Raw genomic sequence first — 26,841 nt, 5'->3', positions numbered from 1 at the left:
TCGCTCTGTTTCTAGCTCCTGTGTTTCATTTCCCAGTGCTGTGTTTCATTGGCCCAGTGCTGTGTTTCATTGGCCCAGTGCTGTGTTTCATGGGCCCAGTGCTGTGTTTCATGGGCCCAGTGCTGTGTTTCATGGGCCCAGTGCTGTGTTTCATGGGCCCAGTGCTGTGTTTCATGGGCCCAGTACTGTGTTTCATGGGCCCAGTGCTGTGTTTCATGGGCCCAGTGCTGTGTTTCATGGGCCTAGTGCTGTTTTTCATGGGCCCAGTGCTGTGTTTCATGGGCCCAGTGCTGTGTTTCATGGGCCCAGTACTGTGTTTCATGGGCCCAGTGCTGTGTTTCATGGGCCCAGTGCTGTGTTTCATGGGCCCAGTGCTGTGTTTCATGGGCCCAGTGCTGTGTTTCATGGGCCCAGTGCTGTGTTTCATGGGCCCAGTGCTGTGTTTCATGGGCCCCGTGCTGTGTTTCATGGGCCAAGTGCTTTGTTTCATGGGCCCAGTGCTGTGTTTCATGGGCCCAGTGCTGTGTTTCATGGGCCCAGTGCTGTTTTTCATTGGCCCAGTGCTGTGTTTCATGGGCCCAGTGCTTTGTTTCATGGGCCCAGTGCTGTGTTTCATGGGCCCAGTGCTGTGTTTCATGGGCCCAGTGCTGTGTTTCATGGGCCCAGTGCTGTGTTTCATGAGCCCAGTGCTGTGTTTCATGGGCCCAGTGCTGTGTTTCATGGGCCCAGTGCTGTGTTTCATGGGCCCAGTGCTGTGTTTCATGGGCCCAGTGCTGTGTTTCATGGGCCCAGTGCTGTGTTTCACGGGCCCAGTGCTGTGTTTCATGGGCCCAGTGCTGTGTTTCATGGGCCCAGTGCTGTGTTTCATGGGCCCAGTGCTGTGTTTCATGGGCCCAGTGCTGTGTTTCATGGCCAACTGTGTGTTGTTTCTATTTGTTCAGAACGTTTATTTAATATTTCTACTTACAGCCGGAAAGACAATTCCCTGACCTGGATCCTTTGTTTGAACTTCCCGAGGCTCTTATCATCCCTCTTGCACTAAAATGCTGATGCCAGAGAAGAGGTAGGAGTGGGGCCTTAGTCAGACTCAGGCGGCGTGCAAACCATCCACTGCTTCAGAGTATATTACTCACTAACGTTCAGTCCCTGGACAATAAAGCCGACAAGCTCAGGGCGAGGATCTCCTTACACAGAGACATCAGGGACTGTAACATACTCTGTTTTTACAGAATCATGGCTCTCTCCGCATATGCTGTCCCATCCATTCAGCCAGTGTGGTCCATCGCGTGGACAAGAAGAAAGAACTCTCTGTGATAAAGAAAGACAGTGGTGTTTGTTTCGTGATTAACCTCTCTTGGGTACGTGAGACATTAGCGTCCCACCTCTTCAACAGCCAGTGAAACGGCTGGGTGCCAAATTCAAATACAGAAATTCTCATTATAAAAATTCAGAAAACAAAACATATTTTACATAGGTTTAAAGATTAACTTCTTGTGAATCCAACCACGTTGTCAGATTTTAAAAATGCTTTACGGCGAAAGCATACCTTACGATTATTTGAGAACATAGCCCAGCAGACAAATCATTACAAACAGTAACCAGCCAAGTAGAAGAGTTACACAAGTCAGAAATAGAGATACAATTAATCCCTTACCTTTGATGATCTTCATATGGTTGCACTCAGCAGACATTCACACCATTTACTCAATAAATGTTCCTTTTGTTCGATAAAGTCTCTTTATATCCAAAAACCTCAGTTTTGTTTGCTAATTTTCTTCAGTAATCCACAGGCTCAAACGCAGTCAAAACAGGCAGACAAAAAATCTAAATTGCATCCGTAAAGTTCACAGAAACATGTCAAACGATGTTTATATTCAATCCTCAGGTTGTTTTTAGCCTAAATAATCAATAATATTTCAACCGGACAATAACGTCATCAATATAAAAGGTAAACAAGAAAGGTACTCTCTCGGTCGTGCGCATCAAAAAGCTCTGTGACACTTTAGGGTCCACTCATTCAGACTGCTCTTACTTTCTCATTTTTCAGAATACAGGCCTGAAACGATTTCTAAAGACTGTTGACATCTAGTGGAAGGCATAGGAACTGCAATTTGAGTCCTAAGTCGATGGATACTGCAATGACATTGAATAGAAAACTACAAAACCCCCCCAAAAAATACTTCCTGAATGGATTTTTCCCAGGTTTTCGCCTGCCAAATCAGTTCTGTTATACTCACAGACACTATTTTAACAGTTTTGGAAACTTTAGAGTGTTTTCTATCCAAATCCACCAGTTATATGCATATCATATCTTCTAGGCCCGAGTAGCAGGCAGTTTAATTTGGGCATGCTTTTCATCCAAAATTCCGAATGCTAGCGTCTCACCTGGCCAACAGCCAGTGAAAATGCAGAGCGCCAAATTCAAATAAATTACTATAAAAATTTAACTTTCATGAAATCACACATTCAATATATCAAATTAACGCTACACTTGTTGTGAATCCAGCCAACATGTCAGATTTAAAAAATGCTTTAAGGCGAAAGCAAACAATGCTATTATCTGAGGATAGCACCCCAGCAAACAATCAATGACCATCATATTACAACCCTCTCGGCGTGACACAAAACACAGAAATAAAGATATAATTCATGCCTTACCTTTGACGAGCTTCTTCTGTTGGCACTCCAATATGTCCCAATAAACATCACAAATGGTCCTTTTGTTCGATTAATTCCGTCGATATATATCCAAAATGTCCATTTATTTGGCGCGTTTGATCCAGAAAAACACTGGTTCCAACTTGCACAACGTGACTACAAAATATCTCAAAAGTTACCTGTAAGCTTTGTCCAAAAATTTCAAAGTAGTTTTGTAATACAACTTTAGGTATTATTTAACGTAAACAATCGATAAAATTGAAGACGGGATGATCTGTGTTCAATAACGGAGGAAAACAATGTGTAGCATGCTTTCTGGTCACACGCCTCTAACAAACAGTACACTTCACTCGAGCCTCATTCTGAACATGGCTACTTCTTCATTTCTCAAAGCAAAAACCTCAACCAATTTCTAAAGACTGTTGACATTCAGTGGAAGCGATAGGAACTGCAGGAAGGTCCCTTAGAAATCTGGATTCCCAATGAAACCCATTGAAAAGAGGGTGTCCTCCAAAAAAAAAAATCTGAATGGTTTCGACCAACCTCAGATTTCCCATTTCCCCCAAGTGAATCTGTAGGAAGGGTTAAGTGAATCTGTAGGAAGGGTTAAGTGAATCTGTAGGAAGGGTTAAGTGTGTAGTACTTGTGCTCTGCTGTTTTCTCTACCTACTGTAATAACGTCATTGTGACTCACATTCACAGCTGCTAGACTGGGGTCAATGACAAGCAATTGACTCACTTGCACGCACGCACACACACACACGCGCGCAAACACAAACACACACGCAAACACACACACACACACACACACACGCACGCACGCACGCACGCACGCACGCACGCACACACACACACACACACACACACACACACACACACACACACACACACACACACACACAGACACACACACACACACACACACACACACACTGCTGTAGCCTCTCTTTATAGTACAGTGTCATTTGGAACAGGCAATCTGTTGTTGGCTGATTATGGATTCAAAACAAAGATTGGTATTCATAGAGATATATTCAGATGTGTGGGCGGGTAGGTAGTGAGTTGACTCATCAGGTAGGTAGTGAGTCGACTCATCAGGTAGGTAGGGAGTCGAGTCATCAGGTAGGTAGTGAGTCGACTCATCAGGTAGGTAGGGAGTCGAGTCATCAGGTAGGTAGTGAGTCGACTCATCAGGTAGGTAGTGAGTCGAGTCATCAGGTAGGTAGTGAGTTGACTCATCAGGTAGGTAGTGAGTCGACTCATCAGGTAGGTAGGGAGTCGAGTCATCAGGTAGGTAGTGAGTCGTCATCAGGTAGGTAGTGAGTCGTCATCAGGTAGGTAGTGAGTCGACTCATCAGGTAGGTAGTGAGTCGACTCATCAGGTAGGGAGCGAGTCGACTCATCAGGTAGGTAGGGAGTCGAGTCATCAGGTAGGTAGGGAGTCGAGTCATCAGGTAGGTAGTGAGTCGAGTCATCAGGTAGGTAGTGAGTCGAGTCATCAGGTAGGTAGTGAGTCAAGTCATCAGGTAGGTAGTGAGTCGAGTCATCAGGTAGGTAGGGAGTCGAGTCATCAGGTAGGCAGGGAGAAGAGTCATCAGGTAGGTAGTGAGTCGAGTCATCAGGTAGGTAGTGAGTCGAGTCATCAGGTAGGTAGTGAGTCGACTCATCAGGTAGGTAAGGAGTCGAGTCATCAGGTAGGTAGTGAGTCGAGTCACCAGGTAGGTAGGGAGTCGAGTCATCAGGTAGGTAGTGAGTCGAGTCACCAGGTAGGTAGTGAGTCGAGTCATCAGGTAGGTAGTGAGTCGAGTCACCAGGTAGTGAATCTCTGTTGGTTTGTAAATAATACGTGTATGGGTGTTTTAGTTCATATTACCTCAACTCCACCACCTGGTACCCCAGCGCATTAACTTGGTACCGGTACTCCTTTTCTATATCCTCGTTATTGTTATTTATTGTGATAGTATTTTCTATTTTTGTTTGCAATTTTTAACAACTTTTTAACTTTGCATTGTTTGGGAATGTGCTCGTAAGATTGTCACAGTAATTTGGCCCCTCTCAACAGCAGGGCTATACTCACTGAGTCTAAACTGTTTAGTCCAAGAAGTTGTCTAAAAGGGATTGAGTTTGTTGTTGTTCTAATTGTTTCTTGGTAGGTTTCTACACTACTTTCATTCCATCTAATATTACTCAGTTCCTTTGGCTTTGATGCCTCATGGTTGAGTATTGCTCTGTTCTAGTAGACTGTGATTTTGCTGTGGTCTGATAGGGGTGTCAGTGGGCTGACTGTGAACGCTCTGAGAGACTCTGGGTTGAGGTCAGTGATAAAGTAGTCTACAGTACTACTGCCAAGAGATGAGCTATAGGTGTACCTACCATAGGAGTATCCTCGAATCCTACCATTGACTATGTACATACCCAGCGTCTGACAGAGCTGCAGGAGTTGTGACCCGTTGTTGTTGGTTATGCTGTCGTAGTTGTGTCTAGGGGGGCATATGGGGGAGGGAATGATGTCACCTCCAGGTAGGTGTTTGTCACCCTGTGTGCTGAGGGTTTCAGGTTCTTATCCGGTTCTGGCATTTAGGTCTCCACAGACTAGTACATGTCCCTGGGCCTGGAAATGATTGATCTCCCCCTCTATGATGGAGAAGCTGTCATCGTTAGAGTATGAGGATTCTAGTGGGGGGATGTAGGTAGCACACAGGAGGACATTTTACTCTGTTGAGATCATTTCCTCATTAATTTCTAGCCAGATGTAAAATGTTCCCGTTTCGACTAATTTAATAGAGTGGGTTAGGTCTGCTCTATACCAAATTAGCATACCCCCTGAGTCCCTTCCCTGTTTCACAAACACACACGCAAACACACACACACACACGCGCAAAGGGACCCCTGAGTCCCTTCCCTGTTTCACACCTGGTAGTTTGGTGGATGGGACTACCAGCCCCTCTATACCATGTTTATTGCACAATGACAATGTCTGTATTTACAGGTATTTACCTGAATTCCAGGTTCCTGCTCTTTAGGCCAAAGGCGGATGACCTCAGGCCTTGTATATTCCAGGATGAGATCGTACAAGCTTTGTGTTCCATTGTGTCTAGTGTTGTTTTGGTGTGGTTTAAGCTCGAACCTCTCTCTCTCTCTTACTTCCTCTCTCTCAATTCCCTATGCTCTCTCTCTCTCTCTCTCTCTCTCTCTCTCTCTCTCTCTCTCTCTCTCTCTCTCTCTCTCTCTCTCTCTCTCTCTCTCTCTCTCTCTCTCTCTCTCTCTCTCTCTCTCTCACTTCCTCTCTCTCAATTCCCTATGCTCTACCTCTCTCTCTCTCTCTCTCTCTCTCTCTCTCTCACTTCCTCTCTCTCAATTCCCTATGCTCTACCTCTCTTTCTCTCTCTCTCTCTCTCTCTCTCTCTCTCTCTCACTTCCTCTCTCTCAATTCCCTATGCTCTACCTCTCTCTCTCCTTCTCTCACTTCCTCTCTCTCAATTCCCTGTGCTCTACCTCACTCTCTCTCTTCCCCTGCTCTTCTTCTCTCTCTCCCCCTCTCTCTCACTCTGCTGTCTAAGAGGAGAGAGCTTCTCCTCTCCTTAATTCATCAGACATTCTCTCATTGGTCACACAGACGACAGACAGGAATACAGCTCTAAAGATTCACACAGAAGGTGAACACTTTGTTCTCTGTCTCCTCACACATCTCTCTGTCTCCTCACACATCTCTCTGTCTCCTCACACGTCTCTCTGTCTCCCCACACGTCTCTCTGTCTCCCCACACATCTCGCTGTCTCCCCAAGACATCTCTCTGTCTCCCCACACGTCTCTCTGTCTCCTCACACATCTCTCTGTCTCCTCACACATCTCTCTGTCTCCTCACACATCTCTCTGTCTCCTCACACATCTCTCTGTCTCCCCACACATCTCTCTGTCTCCCCACACGTCTCTCTGTCTCCCCACACGTCTCTCTGTCTCCTCACACATCTCTCTGTCTCCTCACACATCTCTCTGTCTCCTCACACATCTCTCTGTCTCCCCACACATCTCTCTGTCTCCCCACACGTCTCTCTGTCTCCTCACACATCTCTCTGTCTCCTCACACATCTCTCTGTCTCCTCACACATCTCTCTGTCTCCCCACACATCTCTCTGTCTCCCCACACGTCTCTCTGTCTCCTCACACATCTCTCTGTCTCCTCACACATCTCTCTGTCTCCTCACACATCTCTCTGTCTCCTCACACATCTCTCTGTCTCCCCACACATCTCTCTGTCTCCCCACACGTCTCTCTGTCTCCTCACACATCTCTCTGTCTCCTCACACATCTCTCTGTCTCCTCACACATCTCTCTGTCTCCCCAAGACATCTCTCTGTCTCCCCACACATCTCTCTGTCTCCTCACACATCTCTCTGTCTCCTCACACATATCTCTGTCTCCTCACACATCTCTCTGTCTCCTCACACATCTCTCTGTCTCCTCACACATCTCTCTGTCTCCCCAAGACATCTCTCTGTCTCTCCACACATCTCTCTGTCTCCTCACACATCTCTCTGTCTCCTCTCTCTGTCTCCTCACACATCTCTCTGTCTCCCCAAGACATCTCTCTGTCTCCTCACACATCTCTCTGTCTCCCCACACATCTCTCTGTCTCCTCACACATCTCTCTGTCTCCTCACACATCTCTCTGTCTCCTCACACATCTCTCTGTCTCCCCAAGACATCTCTCTGTCTCCTCACACATCTCTCTGTCTCCCCACACATCTCTCTGTCTCCTCACACATCTCTCTGTCTCCTCACACATCTCTCTGTCTCCTCACACATCTCTCTGTCTCCCCACACATCTCTCTGTCTCCTCAGACATCTCTCTGTCTCCTCACACACCTCTCTGTCTCCCCACACATCTCTCTGTCTCCCCAAGACATCTCTCTGTCTCCTCACACATCTCTCTGTCTCCCCAAGACATCTCTCTGTCTCCTCACACATCTCTCTGTCTCCCCAAGACATCTCTCTGTCTCCCCACACATCTCTCTGTCTCCCCAAGACATCTCTCTGTCTCCTCACACATCTCTCTGTCTCCCCACACATCTCTCTGTCTCCTCACACATCTCTCTGTCTCCTCACACACCTCTCTGTCTCCTCACACATCTCTCTGTCTCCTCACACATCTCTCTGTCTCCTCACACATCTCTCTGTCTCCTCACACATCTCTCTGTCTCCTCACACATCTCTCTGTCTCCTCACACATCTCTCTGTCTCCCCACACATCTCTCTGTCTCCCCAAGACATCTCTCTGTCTCCTCACACATCTCTCTGTCTCCCCAAGACATCTCTCTGTCTCCTCACTCATCTCTCTGTCTCCCCAAGACATCTCTCTGTCTCCTCCCCAAGACATCTCTCTGTCTCCCCACACATCTCTCTGTCTCCTCACACATCTCTCTGTCTCCTCACACATCTCTCTGTCTCCTCACACATCTCTCTGTCTCCTCACACATCTCTCTGTCTCCTCACACATCTCTCTGTCTCCCCAAGACATCTCTCTGTCTCCCCAAGACATCTCTCACCTCTCTCTTTATCCAACCAGATATCACAGGCTCACGTCATTTCTTGACATCCTTAGATAAACCAGTACACTCCTCCATCTCCCGACGTCCCTTATTTGGGCACACAGCTTCCAGCAGGAGCTCCAGAAGATTTAGGCTCACAGAAACAACTCTACGGTTAAGTGCAGGTATTGATTCCAACTGGTTAAGGGTTGAGGTTTGAGATCATTTTAAAACAGAGGAATCTCTCCTGGGTTCAGTTTAGCCATTAGAAGACTCTCGTTGCCAACTCGTTGTGGAAGGATGGTGCAGCGGTCTAAGCAGTGATCTCCGGCTCCGTAGCCCACAGGGTTCAATCCCAGCTATGAGGTCCTGCTCCGTAGACCACAGGCTCAATCTGAGGTCCTGCTCCGTAGACCACAGGGTTCAATCCCAGCTATGAGGTCCTGCTCCATAGACCGCGGGTTCAATCCCAGCTCTGATCTCCTGCTCCATAGACCATGGGGTTCAATCCTAGCTCTGATCCTGCTCCGTAGACCACAGGGTTCAATCCCAGCTCTGAGGTCCTGCTCCATAGACCGCAGGTTCAATCTGAGGTCCTGCTCCATAGACCACGGGGTTCAATCCCAGCTCTGATCTCCTGCTCCGTAGACCACAGGGTTCAATCCCAGCTCTGATCTCCTGCTCCGTAGAACGCAGGGTTCAATCCCAGCTATGAGGTCCTACTCCATAGACCGCGGGTTCAATCCCAGCTCTGATTTCCTGCTCCATAGACCACGGGGTTCAATCCCAACTCTGATCTCCTGCTCCATAGACCACAGGTTCAATCCCAGCTATGAGGTCCTGCTCCATAGACCACGGGGTTCAATCCCAGCTCTGATCTCCTGCTCCGTAGACCACAGGGTTCAATCCCAGCTCTGATCTCCTGCTCCGTAGACCACAGGGTTCAATCCCAGCTATAATGTCCTGCTCCATAGACCGCAGGTTCAATCTGAGGTCCTGCTCCATAGACCACGGGGTTCAATCCCAGCTCTGATCTCCTGCTCCGTAGACCACAGGGTTCAATCCCAGCTCTGATCTCCTGCTCCGTAGAACGCAGGGTTCAATCCCAGCTATGAGGTCCTACTCCATAGACCGCGGGTTCAATCCCAGCTCTGATTTCCTGCTCCATAGACCACGGGGTTCAATCCCAACTCTGATCTCCTGCTCCATAGACCACAGGTTCAATCCCAGCTATGAGGTCCTGCTCCATAGACCACGGGGTTCAATCCCAGCTCTGATCTCCTGCTCCGTAGACCACAGGGTTCAATCCCAGCTATAAGGTCCTGCTCCGTAGACCGCAGGCTCAATCTGAGGACCTGCTCCATAGACCACAGGGTTCAATCCCAGCTATGAGGTCCTGCTCCGTAGACCACAGGGTTCAATCCCAGCTATGAGGTCCTGCTCCGTAGACCACAGGGTTCAATCCCAGCTATGAGGTCCTGCTCCGTAGACCACAGGCTCAATCTGAGGTCCTGCTCCGTAGACCACAGGGTTCAATCCCAGCTCTGAGGTCCTGCTCCATAGACCGTGGGTTCAATCCCAGCTATGAGGTCCTGCTCCGTAGACCGCAGGCTCAATCTGAGGTCCTCCTCCATAGACCACAGGGTTCAATCCCAGCTCTGATCTCCTGCTCCGTAGACCACAGGGTTCAATCCCAGCTCTGAGGTCCTTCTCCATAGACCGTGGGTTCAATCCCAGCTCTGAGGTCCTGCTCCGTAGACCACAGGGTTCAATCCCTGCTATGAGGTCCTGCTCCATAGACCACGGGGTTCAATCCCAGCTCTGATCTCCTGCTCCGTAGACCACAGGGTTCAATCCCAGCTCTGAGGTCCTGCTCCATAGACCGCGGGTTCAATCCCAGCTCTGATCTCCTGCTCCATAGACCGCAGGGTTCAATCCCAGCTCTGATCTCCTGTTCCGTAGCCCACAGGGTTCAATCCCAGCTCTGAGGTCCTGCTCCGTAGAACGCAGGGTTCAATCCCAGCTCTGATCTCCTGTTCCGTAGCCCACAGGGTTCAATCCCAGCTCTGAGGTCCTGCTCCATAGACCGCGGGTTCAATCCCAGCTCTGATCTCCTGCTCCATAGACCGCAGGGTTCAATCCCAGCTCTGATCTCCTGCTCTGTAGACCACAGGTTCAATCCCAACTCTGAGCACTTAAAAAACAAATGTGGACGTCATGGGGACCTGCTAAAACGTCAAATTACACCTTGAATCTCTCCCCCCATCTCTTACTCTCTGTTGGTCTCTCTCTCACTGGCTTTAGTGCAGTTAGGTGTGTGTGTGTTTCTGCACGTTTTGGATCAGCTGGCACTGTTATTGTAGGTCACTGTGGGAGCGTCAGTATGACTGGGATATGCCAGCCTGCTCTCCCTCAGGGCACACACACACACACACACACACACACGCAAACACACACACGCAAACACACACACGCACACACACACACACGCACACACACACACACGCACGCACGCAAACGCACACACGCAAACACACACACACACACACACAAACACACACTCACTATAATGTACATGAATGCTAGCTCCACTTCCTCATCTCATCTGTTCATCCTCTTCGTACCTATAACCAGGGAACTGTGTTAGCTTCGGTTTCACTGCTAGATCCGTTCCAGCAGTCAACTATCTGACATTTACACGCGTGACGTCACACACAGCTCTCGGAGAGCGGACAGGAAACAGACAGATGGACAGATAGAGAGAGAGTACAGGAAACAGACAGATGAACTTGAATTGAATTGAATTGAATTGAATTGATAGAGGACAGGAAACAGACAGATGAACAGATAGAGAGAGGGGACAGGAAACAGACAGATGAACAGACAGAGAGAGGGGACAGGAAACAGACATATGGACAGATAGAGAGAGAGGACAGGAAACAGACAGATGGACAGATAGAGAGAGGGGACAGGAAACAGACAGATGAACAGACAGAGAGAGGGGACAGGAAACAGACATATGGACAGATAGAGAGAGAGTACAGGAAACAGACAGATGAACTTGAATTGAATTGAATTGAATTGAATTGATAGAGGACAGGAAACAGACAGATGAACAGATAGAGAGAGAGGACAGGAAACAGACAGATGGACAGATAGAGAGAGAGGACAGGAAACAGACATATGGACAGATAGAGAGAGAGTACAGGAAACAGACAGATGAACTTGAATTGAATTGAATTGAATTGAATTGATAGAGGACAGGAAACAGACAGATGAACAGATAGAGATAGAGGACAGGAAACAGACAGATGAACAGATAGAGATAGAGGACAGGAAACAGACAGATGGAGAGATAGAGAGAGGGGACAGGAAACAGACAGATGGACAGATAGAGAGAGAGGACAGGAAACAGACAGATGAACAGATAGAGAGAGAGGACAGGAAACAGACAGATGAACAGACAGAGATAGAGGACAGGAAACAGACAGATGAACAGATAGAGATAGAGGACAGGAAACAGACAGATGAACAGACAGAGATAGAGGACAGGAAACAGACAGATGGACAGATAGAGAGAGAGGACAGGAAACAGACACATGGACAGATAGAGAGAGAGGACAGGAAACAGACAGATGAACAGACAGAGAGAGGGGACAGGAAACAGACATATGGACAGATAGAGATAGAGGACAGGAAACAGACAGATGAACAGATAGAGAGAGAGGACAGGAAACAGACAGATGGAGAGATAGAGAGAGAGGACAGGAAACAGACAGATGGAGAGATAGAGAGAGAGGACAGGAAACAGACAGATGGAGAGATAGAGAGAGGGGACAGGAAACAGACAGATGAACAGACAGTTAGAGAGAACAGAAAGATGAACCAGGTAAAGGTAAACATGATGTCCCCCACCAGTGATGCAGGGACCCTTGGGCCAATTAGTGACAGTTATTCAAACTGATGTTGCTTGACCAATTAGTGACAGTTATTCAAACTGATGTTGCTTGGCCAATTAGTGACAGTTATTCAAACTGATGTTGCTTGGCCAATTAGTGACAGTTATTCAAACTGATGTTGCTTGGCCAATTAGTGACAGTTATTCAAACTGATGTTGCTTGGCAAATTAGTGACAGTTATTCAAACTGATGTTGCTTGGCAAATTAGTGACAGTTATTCAAACTGATGTTGCTTGCCAATCAGTTATTCAAACTGATGTTGCTTGACCAATTAGTGACAGTTATTCAAACTGATGTTGCTTGGCCAATTAGTGACAGTTATTCAAACTGATGTTGCTTGGCCAATTAGTGACAGTTATTCAAACTGATGTTGCTTGGCCAATTAGTGACAGTTATTCAAACTGATGTTGCTTGACCAATTAGTGACAGTTATTCAAACTGATGTTGCTTGGCCAATTAGTGACAGTTATTCAAACTGATGTTGCTTGGCCAATTAGTGACAGTTATTCAAACTGATGTTGCTTGGCCAATTAGTGACAGTTATTCAAACTGATGTTGCTTGGCCAATTAGTGACAGTTATTCAAACTGATGTTGCTTGGCCAATTAGTGACAGTTATTCAAACTGATGTTGCTTGGCCAATTAGTGACAGTTATTCAAACTGATGTTACTTGGCCAATTAGTGACAGTTATTCAAACTGATGTTGCTTGGCCAATTAGTGACAATTATTCAAACTGATGTTACTTGGCCAATTAGTGACAGTTATTCAAACTGATGTTGTGTGGCAAATTAGTTAAACATTTTCAAACTGATGTTGCTTGACCAATTAGTGACAGTTACTCAAACTGATGTTGCTTGTCCAATTAGTGACAATTATTAAAACTAATGAATTAATAAGAGAAAAACAATCAAGTCTTTTTTCTCTTGTCTGGAAACAAAATGGCTTCCGTCGTGGCGACAATACTTGTGAGTATTCCCCTTTGAAATAAATAAACACTGCCTCCATTATTAAAGGTGTGTATGGAGTTACACTGTCTACAGATACACCCTGTCAAAACGTTCCTCTTCTGTGAACAGTAGCGGACCTTGTAGGTCCTTCTGGTTTCTCGTGATCAGATGGCTAGACAGTATGTACAGAATGACTGTCACTCAACAGGGTCTGTCACGGCTGTCGTCCTCTTCTTCCTCTGAAGAGGTGTAACAAGGATCGGACCAATACGCAGCGTGGTAGGTATCCATGTTTTAATATAGAAAACTGAACTATGAACACCAATACAAAAACAATAAACGTGAACAAACCGTAACAGTCCCGTGTGGCACAAACACTGACACAGGAAACAATCACCCACAAAATACCCAAAGAACATGGCTGCCTAAATATGGTTCCCAATCAGAGACAACGACAAACACCTGCCTCTAATTGAGAACCAATCTAGGCAACCATAGACTACCATAAACACCTAGAATGAACACAACCCCATACCTCTACAAAAAAAACATAGACGGTACAAACACCCTAGACGAGAAAAAAACACACAAACCACCCTCGTCACACCCTGACCTAACCAAAAATAATAAAGAGAACAAAGATAACTAAGACAGGGTCACGAGATAATGCTTGTTCTAAGTTTGTAAATTCAGTTGACTACTATAGCCCCCCCCCCCCCCCCCCCCGCCCCTTGGGCCAATAAGTTTAAATACTGGATCTCTATGGCTTACAATTCACTTCATTACATTTGGTCAAAATTCGAGGCAGTGGTGTCTGATTAACGAACGGTTCGTTACGGACGTACGGTGACAGATCCATAGCCCACTGTCTATTTTATAACGGGGGACAATTAACAGAGCAAGGTGAAGGCAGACAGTGTGGTCAGGTGAGAGAGACGTGTAAGACGCACTTTCTCTCTCTCTCTCCCACCCTTCCTCCCTCTCGTCTCTCCATCTCTTTACCCCCCCCTTCCTCCCTCCATCTCTTTATCCGCCCCCGCCTGACTGTGCCCCTACACTCCAAAGCTCTCCTCATTAAGGCTCTTTCATGAAGCAGGGAGACAATAGGATACAAGGATTATCCCAATTTACATCCCCCATAAGGACCAAACTCTCTATATCTCCCACCTCTCTCTCAATTCAATTCAATTCAATTCAAGGGGCTTTATTGGCATGGGAAACATGTGTTAACATTGCCAAAGCAAGTGAGGTAGATAATATACAAAAGTGAAATAAACAATAAAAATTAACAGTAAACATTACACATACAGAAGTTTCAAAGCAATAAAGACATTACAAATGTCATATTATATATATACAGTGTTGTAGCAATGTATAAATGGTTAAAGCACACAAGTTAAAATAAATAAACATAAATATGGGTTGTATTTACAATGGTGTTTGTTCTTCACTGGTTGCCCTTTTCTTGTGGCAACAGGTCACAAATCTTGCTGCTGTGATGGCACACTGTGGAATTTCACCCAGTAGATATGGGAGTTTATCAAAATTGGATTTGTTTTCGAATTCTTTGTGGATCTGTGTGATCTGAGGGAAATATGTGTCTCTAATATGGTCATACATTGGGCAGGAGGTTAGGAAGTGCAGCTCAGTTTCCACCTCATTTTGTGGGCAGTGAGCACATAGCCTGTCTTCTCTTGAGAGCCATGTCTGCCTACGGCGGCCTTTCTCAATAGCAAGGCTATGCTCACTGAGTCTGTACATAGTCAAAGCTTTCCTTAAGTTTGGGTCAGTCACAGTGGTCAGGTATTCTGCCACTGTGTACTCTCTGTTTAGGGCCAAATAGCATTCTAGTTTGCTCTGTTTGTTTGTTAATTCTTTCCAATGTGTCAAGTAATTATCTTTTTGTTTTCTCATGATTTGGTTGGGTCTAATTGTGCTGTTGTCCTGGGGCTCTGTGGGGTGTGTTTGTGAACAGAGCCCCAGGACCAGCTTGCTTAGGGGACTCTTCTCCAGGTTCATCTCTCTGTAGGTGATTGCTTTGTTATGGAAGGTTTGGGAATCGCTTCCTTTTAGGTGGTTGTAGAATTTAACGGCTCTTTTCTGTATTTTGATAATTAGTGGGTATCGGCCTAATTCTGCTCTGCATGCATTATTTGGTGTTCTACGTTGTACACGGAGGATATTTTTGCAGAATTCTGCATGCAGAGTCTCAATTTGGTGTTTGTCCCATTTTGTGAAATCTTGGTTGGTGAGCGGACCCCAGACCTCACAACCATAAAGGGCAATGGGCTCTATGACTGATTCAAGTATTTTTAGCCAGATCCTAATTGGTATGTTGAAATTTATGTTCCTTTTGATGGCATAGAATGCCCTTCTTGCCTTGTCTCTCAGATCGTTCACAGCTTTGTGGAAGTTACCTGTGGTGCTGAGGTTTAGGCCGAGGTATGTATAGTTTTTTGTGTGCTCTAGGGCAACGGTGTCTAGATGGAATTTGTGGTCCTGGCGACTGGACCTTTTTTGGAACACCATTATTTTGGTCTTACTGAGATTTACTGTCAGGGCCCAGGTCTGACAGAATCTGTGCAGAAGATCTAGGTGCTGCTGTAGGCCCTCCTTGGTTGGTGACAGAAGCACCAGATCATCAGCAAACAGTAGACATTTGACTTCGGATTCTAGTAGGGTGAGGCCTGTCTCTCTCTCTCTCCATCTCACCATCTCTCTCTCTCTCTCCATCTCTCTCTCTCTCTCTCTCTCTCTCACCATCTCTCTCTCTCCCATCTCTCTCTCTCTCCCTGTCGCTCTCTCTCTCTCCCTCTCTCACCATCTCTCTCTCTCTCCCCCCCTCTCTCTATCTCACCATCTCTCTCTCCCTCCCATTCTCTCTGGCTCTCTCTCTCTCCCCTCTCTCTCTCTATCTCACCATCTCTCTATCTCGTCTCCCACAGGGAGGATAAGTCTGTTCCTGTCAAAGTGTGACAACACACACATACACACACACACAGACACACCCACACAGAGACACACACACAGAGAGACACACGCAGAGACACACACACACACAGAGACACACACACACAGAGATACACACACACACAGACACAGACACACACAAACTATATCCATGCAGAGAAGAGATCCGAGAAGAGATAACGACTTTGATTAAACACGATGACAGTTTTCTCATCCCAATAAATTATTCAGAGAGAGAAAAAGAACCACGTGAATTTCATGTGATCACATGATCTCATGTGAAGTTATTATGATAGCATGTGACAACATGTAAAGCAACAGGTTATAACATGAGTTCACGTGATTTTCTGCATGTCAAATCATGTGGTTTTTATGTAAGAGGAAGAGAGAGGAGGAGAGAGGGAGAGAGAGGAAGAGAGAGGGAGAAATAGGAAGAGAGAGAGGGAGAGAGAGGAAGAGAGAGGAAGAGAGATGGAGAGATGCAGTAAGAGAGAGAGAGGAAGAGAGAGTGAGAGGAATAGAGAGGAAGAGAGAGGGAGAGGGAGGGAGAGAGGGGAGAGAGAGGGAGAGAGAGAGAGAGAGGGAGATAGGAAGGAAAGCTTTGACTATGTACAGACTCAGTGAGCATAGCCTTGCTATTGAGAAAGGCCGCCGTAGGCAGACATGGCTCTCAAGAGAAGACAGGCTATGTGCTCACTGCCCACAAAATGAGGTGGAAACTGAGCTGCACTTCCTAACCTCCTGCCCAATGTATGACCATATTAGAGAGACATATTTCCCTCAGATTACACAGATCCACAAAGAATTTGAAAACAAATCCAATTTTGATAAACTCCCATATCTACTGGGTGAAATTCCACAGTGTGCCATCACAGCAGCAAGATTTGTGACCTGTTGCCACAAGAAAAGGGCAACCAGTGAAGAACAAACACCATTGTAAATACAACCCATATTTATGCTTATTTATTTTAACTTGTGTGCTTTAACCATTTGTACATTGTTACAACACTGTATATATATAATATGACATTTGTAATGTCTTTCTTGTTTTGAAACTTCTGTATGTGTAATGTTTACTGTTAATTTGTATTGTTTATTTCACTTTTGTGTATTATCTACCTCACTTGCTTTGGCAATGTTAACACATGTTTCCCATGCCAATAAAGCCCCTTGAATTGAATTGAATTGAATTGATAGGAAGAGAGAGGAAGAAAGTGAGAAGTAGAAAAATAATCATGACAACATTTTCCCCTCAGGTAACCTCTTCTGAAATCTAAGTCGTACATTAGCAGCAGAGCGAGGAGGTAATCAGAGAGAGGAGGTAGACGGAGAGAGGAGGTAGACGGACAGAGGAAGTAGACGGACAGAGGAGGTAGACGGACAGACGTAGACAGGGAGAAAAGGAAGGAAGGAACTGTATGTGGCTGCAGGGGCAATATTGAGTAGTTTGGATGAAAAGGTGCCCAGAGTAAACTGCCTGCTCCTCAGTCCCAGTTGCTAATATATGCATATTATTAGTCTATTTGGATAGAAAACACTCTGATGTTTCTAAAACGGTTTGAATGATGTCTGTGAGTATAACAGAACTCATATGGCAGGCAAAAACTTGAGAAAAAAATCCAACCAGCAAGTCTGAGGTTTGTAGGTTTTCAACTCATCGCCTATCGAATACACAGTGGGATATGGGTCATTTTGCACTTCCTACGGCTTCCACTAGATGTCAACAGTCTTTAGAACCTTGTCTGATGCTTCTACTGTGAAGTGGGGCTGAATGAGAGGGGATTGAGTCAGAGGTCTGCCAGAGAGCCATGAGCTGAACATGCGCTGACCATGCGCGTTCACGTGAGAGCGAGCTCTGTTCTATCGCATTTCTGAAGACAAAGGAATTCTCCGGTTGGAACATTATTGAAGATTTATGTTAAAAATATCCTAAAGATTGATTCAATACATCGTTTGACATGTTTCTACTGACTGTTACGGAACTTTTGGACATTTCGTCTGCTTTTAGTGAACGCGCTTCGTGACTTTGGATTTGTTTACCAAACGCGCTAACAAAAGTAACTATTTGGACATAAATGATGGACATTACCGAACAAATCAAACATTTATTGTGGAACTGGGATTCCTGGAGAGTGTATTCTGATGAAGATCATCAAAGGTAAGTGAATATTTATAATGTTATTTCTGACTTCTGTTGACTGCACAATATGTCGGGTATCTGTATGGCTTGATTGGGCTCTGAGCGCCGACCTCAGATTATTAAATGGTTCTTGCTTTTTCCGTAACGCTTTATTGAAATCTGACACAGCGGTTGCATTAACCTCTTGACGCTAGGGGTCAGATATATATATATTTTTTAATAATGTTCCCAAGGTAAACAGACTATTTCTCAGGTCCAGATCATAGATGCATATAATTTACAGATTAGGATAGGAAACACTCCAAAGTTTTCCAAAACTTTCAAAATATTGTCTGTGAGTATAACAAAACTGATTCTGCAGGCGAAAACCTGAGAAAATCTAACCCGGAAGTGTTTTTAATTTTTTTTTATCTGTGTTTCCTTGCCCGTCTTTCTTCCATTTAAAGGGGTATCAACCAGATTCCTTTTCCAATGGCTTCCTCAGGCTGTGACCAGGCTTTAGACATAGTTTCAGGCTTTTTATTTTGAAAAATGAGCGAGATGTTTCATAAGTAGTGTTGAATGTTGAATGTTTCCTGCGTGCGAGAGAGGAGCTCCCCATTTTCCTTTCGTCTCTGAATGAATAGGTCCGGTTGTAATATCATCGATTATGTGGTGCTTTCGCTGTAAAGCCTTTTTGAAATCGGACACTGTGGTGGGATTAACAACAAGATTACCTTTAAAATGGTATAAAACACATGTACGTTTGAGGAATTTTAATTATGAGATTTCTGTTGTTTTGAATTTGGCGCCCTGCACTTTCACAGGCTGTTGTCATATCGACCCCGTTAACGGGATTGCAGCCCTAAGAAGTTTTTAATTAATTCCAGACATGTGTGTCTGCATCGTCGAAGGGAAGGGAAGCTACGTCAGGATCCCAGCCTTGTAGCCTCTGGAAACTCTCTTCTGACCTGTTTGATTTAGTTTAAAGGCCCAATGCAGACGTTTTTATCTCAATATCAAATCATTTCTGGCTAACAATAAGTAAGTACCTTACTGTGATTGTTTTCAATTAATATGGTCAACAATATACAACAAACAAATAGATACTTAGAAAAGAGTAATTCCTCAAGCAATACCATTTTGGGGAGGGGAATGGGGAGGGGAATACTGAACACTAGCTGGTCTGAGTGGAGAGGGGAAACTGAACACTAGCTGGTCTGAGTGGGGCGGGGGAAACTGAACACTAGCTAGTCTGAGTGGGGAGGGGAAACTGAGCACTAGCTAGTCTGAGTGGAGAGGTGAAACTGAACACTAGCTAGTCTGAATGGGGAGGGGAAACTGAACACTAGCTAGTCTGAGTGGGGAGGGGAAACTGAACACTAGCTAGTCTGAGTGGGGAGGGGAAACTGAACACTAGCTAGTCTGAGTGGGGAGGGGAAACTGAACACTAGCTAGTCTGAGTGGGGAGGGGAAACTGAACACTAGCTAGTCTGAGTGGAGAGGGGAAACTGAACACTAGCTAGTCTGAGTGGAGAAGGGGACACTGAATACTAGCTGGTCTGAGTGGGGAGGGGAAACTGAACACTAGCTAGTCTGAGTGGGGAGGGGGACTACTGAACACTAGCTGGTCTGAGTGGGGAGGGGAAACTGAACACTAGCTAGTCTGAGTGGAGAGGGAACTGAACACTAGCTAGTCTGAGTGGGGAGGGGGACTACTGAACACTAGCTGGTCTGAGTGGGGAGGGGGACTACTGAACACTAGCTGGTCTGAGTGGGGAGGGAACTGAACACTAGCTAGTCTGAGTGGGGAGGGGAAACTGAACACTAGCTAGTCTGAGTGGGGAGGGAACTGAACACTAGCTAGTCTGAGTGGAGAGGTGAAACTGAACACTAGCTAGTCTGAGTGGAGAAGGGGACACTGAACACTAGCTGTCACACATTTTGCTGTAGCAACACACACACACACACACACACACACACACACACACACACACACACACACACACACACACACACACACACACACACACACACACACACACACACACACACACACACACACACATACACACTGTTGTTCCATAGCTCACAGCCAGGATAATTTTATGTATCCTTTTTACCTGTCCGGGGGTCAGCCTGAACTCACAGCATGAAATAATCAATTTGTGTGTGTGTGTGTGTGTGTGTGTGTGTGTGTGTGTGTGTGTGTGTGTGTGTGTGTGTGTGTGTGTGTGTGTGTGTGTGTGTGTGTGTGTGTGTGTGTGTGTGTGTGTGTGTGTGTGTGTGTGTGTGTGTGTGTGTGTGTGTGTGTGTGTGTGTGTGTGTGTGTGTGTGTGTGTGTGTGTGTGTGTGTGTGTGTGTGTGTGTGTGTGTGTGTGTGTGTGTGTGTGTGTTGCTACAGCAAAATGTGTCGTAGTTGTTAAAGGCAGCTTGGTACTCTCTCTTCTCTCATTCTCTATTCTCACTCTACTCTTCTATCACTATCTTCTCTCACTCTCTATCTCTCTACTCTCACTCTCTTAACAATCTCACTCTCTCAACTATCTCACTCTCGCTCTACTCCCACTTTCTATACACTCTCACTCTTTATCTACTCTCACTCTCTAAATCATCTCACTGTCTCACTCTCACTCTCTACTATCAATGCCTCTACTCTCACTCTTTATCTACTCTCACTCTCTATTCTCACTCTAATCTTCTCTCACTCTCTACTCTCACTCTCTCTACTCTCACTCTCTCTACTCTCACTCTCTCTACTCCCACTCTCTCTCTACTCTCTCTCACTCTCTCCACTCTCACTCTTTCTACTCTCACTATATCTCTACTCTCACTCTATCTCTACTCTCACTCTATCTCTACTCTCACTCTTTCTACTCTCATTCTCTCTCTACTCTCACTCTCTCTCTACTCTCATTCTCTCTCTACTCGCACTCTCTCTCTACTCGCACTCTCTCTACTCTCACTCTCTCTCTACTCTCACTCTTTCTCTACTCTCTCTCACTCTACTCTTATTCTCTCTCTACTCTCACTCTCTTTACTCTCACTCTCTTTCTACACTGACTCTCTCTCTACTCTCATTATATCTCTCTTCTCTCACTCTATCTCTCTACTCTCACTCTCTTAACACTCTCACTCTCTCTACTATCTCACTCTCGCTCTACTCTCACTCTATTCTTACTCTACTCTTCTCTCACTCTCTACTATCTCACTCTCCCTACTCTCACTGTCTATACAATCTCACTCTTTCTCTACTCTCACTCTCTAAACACTCTCACTCTCTCACTCTCCCTACTCTCACTTTCTATACAATCTCACTCTTTCTCTACTCTCACTATCACTCTGCTCTTCTCTCACGCTCGCTACTCTCACTCTCTCTACTCTCACTCTCTCTACTCTCATTCTCTCTCTACTCTCACTCTCTCACTCTCTCTCTCTACTCTCACTCTCTCTCTCTACTCTCACTCTGGAGGGCAGGTAGTTTGCCCCCAGTGATGCGTTGTGCAGACCGCACCACCCTCTGGAGAGCCTTACGGTTGTGGGCGGAGCAGTTACCGTACCAGGCGGTGATACAGCCCGTCAGGATGCTCTCGATTGTGCATCTGTAAAAGTATGTCAGGGTTTTAGGTGACAAGCCAAATTTCTTCAGCCTCCTGAGGTTTAAGAGGCGCTGTTGCGCCTTCTTCATCACGCTGTCTGTGTGGGTGGACCATTTCAGTTTGTCTGGGATGTGTACGCCAAGGATCTTAAAACTTTCCACCTTCTCCACTCTTGTCCCTTCGATATATATAGCGTTAGGTATCTCAGGCACTCTGTAGGTCCAGTCTCATTGGAAGGTTTGATCCTGGCAGATGCATCATGCCAAATGGAACCCTCTTTCCTGGAGGACTGGAGCTGCCTAATCCTCGCACACCTTCCTTCCTTCCTTCCTTCCTTCCTTCCTTCCTTCCTTCCTTGTTTGTCCATCATAGGTTGATGGTGACCATGATGAGTCTGGGGTACGGTGAGTGTGCAGATGGCTGATGAGACCAATCTGAGCCCGGAACACTCTTTGGCTCACTGGACATGATATCTTGGTAGCTGTCTCCTGAACGATAGATCACTGGACATGATATCTTGGTAGCTGTCTCCTGAACGATAGATCACTGGACATGATATCTTGGTAGCTGTCTCCTGAGGGACGGATCACTGGACATGATATCTTGGTAGCTGTCTCATGAGGGACAGTTCACTGGTCAGGTAGAGTTCAGGTAGAGGTCAGGTAGAGGTCAGGTAGAGGTCAGGTAGAGGTCAGGTAGAGGTCTGGTGCTGGGGCGTATCTCCAGTTCATCTGGGGCTTATCTTCAGTTCATTTGGGGCTTATCTTCAGTTCATTTGGGGCTTATCTCCAGTTCATTTGTGGCTTATCTCCAGTTCATTTGGGGCTTATCTCCAGTTCATTTGGGGCTTATCATCAGTTAATCTGGGGCTTATCTTCAGTTCATCTGGGGCTTATCTCCAGTTCATTTGGGGCTTATCTTCAGTTCATTTGGGGCTTATCTCCAGTTCATTTGTGGCTTATCTCCAGTTCATTTGGGGCTTATCTCCAGTTCATTTGGGGCTTATCTTCAGTTCATTTGGGGCGTATCTTCAGTTCATCTGGGGCTTATCTTCAGTTCATCTGGGGCTTATCTTCAGTTCATTTGGGGCTTATCTCCAGTTCATTTGGGGCTTATCTCCAGTTCATCTGGGGCTTATCTTCAGTTCATCTGGGGCTTATCTTCAGTTCATTTGGGGCTTATCTTCAGTTCATTTGGGGCTTATCTCCAGTTCATTTGGGGCTTATCTCCAGTTCATTTGGGGCTTATCTTCAGTTCATCTGGGGCTTATCTCCAGTTCATTTGGGGCTTATCTTCAGTTCATTTGGGGCTTATCTCCAGTTCATTTGTGGCTTATCTTCAGTTCATCTGGGGCTTATCTTCAGTTCATTTGGGGCTTATCTTCAGTTCATCTGGGGCTTATCTTCAGTTCATCTGGGGCTTATCTCCAGTTCATTTGGGGCTTATCTCCAGTTCATTTGGGGCTTATCTTCAGTTCATTTGGGGCTTATCTTCAGTTCATCTGGGGCTTATCTTCAGTTCATTTGGGGCTTATCTCCAGTTCATCTGGGGCTTATCTCCAGTTCATCTGGGGCTTATCTCCAGTTCATCTGGGGCTTATCTTCAGTTCATTTGGGGCTAATCTTCAGTTCATTTGGGGCTTATCTTCAGTTCATTTGGGGCTTATCTTCAGTTCATTTGGGGCTTATCTCCAGTTCATTTGGGGCTTATCTCCAGTTCATTTGGGGCTTATCTCCAGTTCATCTGGGGCTTATCTCCAGTTCATTTGGGGCTTATCTCCAGTTCATCTGGGGCTTATCTCCAGTTCATTTGTGGCTTATCTCCAGTTCATTTGTGGCTTATCTCCAGTTCATCTGGGGCTTATCTCCAGTTAATTTGTGGCTTATCTCCAGTTCATTTGTGGCTTATCTCCAGTTCATCTGGGGCTTATCTCCAGTTCATCTGGGGCTTATCTCCAGTTCATCTGGGGCTTATCTCCAGTTCATCTGGGGCTTATCTCCAGTTCATTTGTGGCTTATCTCCAGTTCATTTGTGGCTTATCTCCTGTTCATTTGGGGCTTATCTCCAGTTCATTTGGGGCTTATCTTCAGTTCATTTGGGGCGTATCTTCAGTTCATCTGGGGCTTATCTTCAGTTCATCTGGGGCTTATCTTCAGTTCATTTGGGGCTTATCTCCAGTTCATTTGGGGCTTATCTTCAGTTCATTTGGGGCTTATCTTCAGTTCATTTGGGGCGTATCTTCAGTTCATCTGGGGCTTATCTTCAGTTCATCTGGGGCTTATCTTCAGTTCATTTGGGGCTTATCTCCAGTTCATTTGGGGCTTATCTCCAGTTCATCTGGGGCTTATCTTCAGTTCATCTGGGGCTTATCTTCAGTTCATTTGGGGCTTATCTCCAGTTCATTTGGGGCTTATCTTCAGTTCATTTGGGGCGTATCTTCAGTTCATCTGGGGCTTATCTTCAGTTCATCTGGGGCTTATCTTCAGTTCATTTGGGGCTTATCTCCAGTTCATTTGGGGCTTATCTCCAGTTCATCTGGGGCTTATCTTCAGTTCATCTGGGGCTTATCTTCAGTTCATTTGGGGCTTATCTTCAGTTCATTTGGGGCTTATCTCCAGTTCATTTGGGGCTTATCTCCAGTTCATTTGGGGCTTATCTTCAGTTCATCTGGGGCTTATCTCCAGTTCATTTGGGGCTTATCTTCAGTTCATTTGGGGCTTATCTCCAGTTCATTTGGGGCTTATCTTCAGTTCATCTGGGGCTTATCTTCAGTTCATTTGGGGCTTATCTTCAGTTCATCTGGGGCTTATCTTCAGTTCATCTGGGGCTTATCTCCAGTTCATTTGGGGCTTATCTCCAGTTCATTTGGGGCTTATCTTCAGTTCATTTGGGGCTTATCTTCAGTTCATCTGGGGCTTATCTTCAGTTCATTTGGGGCTTATCTCCAGTTCATCTGGGGCTTATCTCCAGTTCATCTGGGGCTTATCTCCAGTTCATCTGGGGCTTATCTTCAGTTCATTTGGGGCTAATCTTCAGTTCATTTGGGGCTTATCTTCAGTTCATTTGGGGCTTATCTTCAGTTCATTTGGGGCTTATCTCCAGTTCATTTGGGGCTTATCTCCAGTTCATTTGGGGCTTATCTCCAGTTCATCTGGGGCTTATCTCCAGTTCATTTGGGGCTTATCTCCAGTTCATCTGGGGCTTATCTCCAGTTCATTTGTGGCTTATCTCCAGTTCATTTGTGGCTTATCTCCAGTTCATCTGGGGCTTATCTCCAGTTAATTTGTGGCTTATCTCCAGTTCATTTGTGGCTTATCTCCAGTTCATCTGGGGCTTATCTCCAGTTCATCTGGGGCTTATCTCCAGTTCATCTGGGGCTTATCTCCAGTTCATCTGGGGCTTATCTCCAGTTCATTTGTGGCTTATCTCCAGTTCATTTGTGGCTTATCTCCTGTTCATTTGGGGCTTATCTCCAGTTCATTTGGGGCTTATCTTCAGTTCATTTGGGGCGTATCTTCAGTTCATCTGGGGCTTATCTTCAGTTCATCTGGGGCTTATCTTCAGTTCATTTGGGGCTTATCTCCAGTTCATTTGGGGCTTATCTTCAGTTCATTTGGGGCTTATCTCCAGTTCATTTGGGGCTTATCTCCAGTTCATTTGGGGCTTATCTTCAGTTCATCTGGGGCTTATCTCCAGTTCATTTGGGGCTTATCTTCAGTTCATTTGGGGCTTATCTCCAGTTCATTTGGGGCTTATCTTCAGTTCATCTGGGGCTTATCTTCAGTTCATTTGGGGCTTATTTTCAGTTCATCTGGGGCTTATCTTCAGTTCATCTGGGGCTTATCTCCAGTTCATTTGGGGCTTATCTCCAGTTCATTTGGGGCTTATCTTCAGTTCATTTGGGGCTTATCTTCAGTTCATCTAGGGCTTATCTTCAGTTCATTTGGGGCTTATCTCCAGTTCATCTGGGGCTTATCTCCAGTTCATCTGGGGCTTATCTCCAGTTCATCTGGGGCTTATCTTCAGTTCATTTGGGGCTTATCTTCAGTTCATTTGGGGCTTATCTCCAGTTCATTTGGGGCTTATCTCCAGTTCATTTGGGGCTTATCTCCAATTCATTTGGGGCTTATCTCCAGTTCATCTGGGGCTTATCTCCAGTTCATTTGGGGCTTATCTCTTATCTATCTCTTATAAAATAATTTATCTCGGCTCTAAGTATTTCTCCTCGTATTGCATCCCAAAATAATTTCTCTAAGCTTTATTAAAAAAATAATAATTTTGGCCTCATTCCAATATTCCAATCCTGAGAATGAGGGAGTGTTAAGAAGGAGCACAGTGGCTGGTGTCTAGAATACAGTCATGCTGAAACCATCGTCCTTGAAGGAGTCCTTGGGAGTGTCCCAACATTGCACCCTATTCCCTTTTGTAGTGCACGACCCTGGCAGGGCTCTGGTCAAAATGAGTGCACTACGAAGGGAACAGGGTGCCAATAGTGATGCAGGCGTTGCTTGGTGATGGATGTGAACTGTTAACTATCATATCAAAAAAAGGTTGAAGGCCAATAGTCGACTGTATGTTTTCCCCTATGATACCAGTTGTTTGCTAGTGATTCATGCACAGGAAGTGACGGGAACCTGTCTACACATCAACTCTGTCGCTTCATCAAACCATGTGATAAGGGTGAAGTAGGTCTCATACCATGTGATACGGGTGAAGTAGGTCTCATACCATGTGATAAGGGTGAAGTAGGTCTCAAACCATGTGATAAGGGTGAAGTAGGTCTCATACCATGTGATAAGGGTGAAGTAGGTCTCATACCATGTGATAAGGGTGAAGTAGATCTCAAACCATGTGATACGGGTGAAGTAGGTCTCAAACCATGTGATAAGGGTGAAGTAGATCTCAAACCATGTGATACGGGTGAAGTAGATCTCAAACCATGTGATACGGGTGAAGTAGGTCTCAAACCATGTGATAAGGGTGAAGTAGGTCTCGTACCATGTGATAAGGGTGAATTAGATGTTAATCTATGTAATCAGTTCACGTGAAGCACATTGCTT

General features: G+C 45.6%; 2 protein-coding genes across 2 annotated transcripts in view; one reads left to right on the top strand and one right to left on the bottom strand.

Annotated features, from left to right (window-relative positions):
* The window catches only part of LOC139555338 (disks large-associated protein 3-like), a 293,568-nt gene that overhangs the window by 195,805 nt on the left and 70,922 nt on the right, over positions 1-26,841 (top strand). The gene's annotated exons all lie outside the window — the stretch shown is intronic.
* On the bottom strand, positions 26-910 carry LOC139554359 (uncharacterized). The gene has a single exon (XM_071367110.1). The coding sequence runs from the start codon at positions 908-910 to the stop codon at positions 26-28; it is 885 nt and encodes a 294-aa protein (XP_071223211.1).

Source organism: Salvelinus alpinus, chromosome 26, assembly GCF_045679555.1.
Source record: "Salvelinus alpinus chromosome 26, SLU_Salpinus.1, whole genome shotgun sequence".
Classification (NCBI taxonomy): Eukaryota; Metazoa; Chordata; class Actinopteri; order Salmoniformes; family Salmonidae; genus Salvelinus; species Salvelinus alpinus.
This window is presented reverse-complemented; position numbering and strand designations above follow the sequence as displayed.

What these genes read in the sequence shown, in the direction of transcription:
- LOC139554359 (XM_071367110.1), bottom strand. Translation starts at nt 910, where the DNA reads ATGAAACACAGCACTGGGCCCATGAAACACAGCACTGGGCCCATGAAA.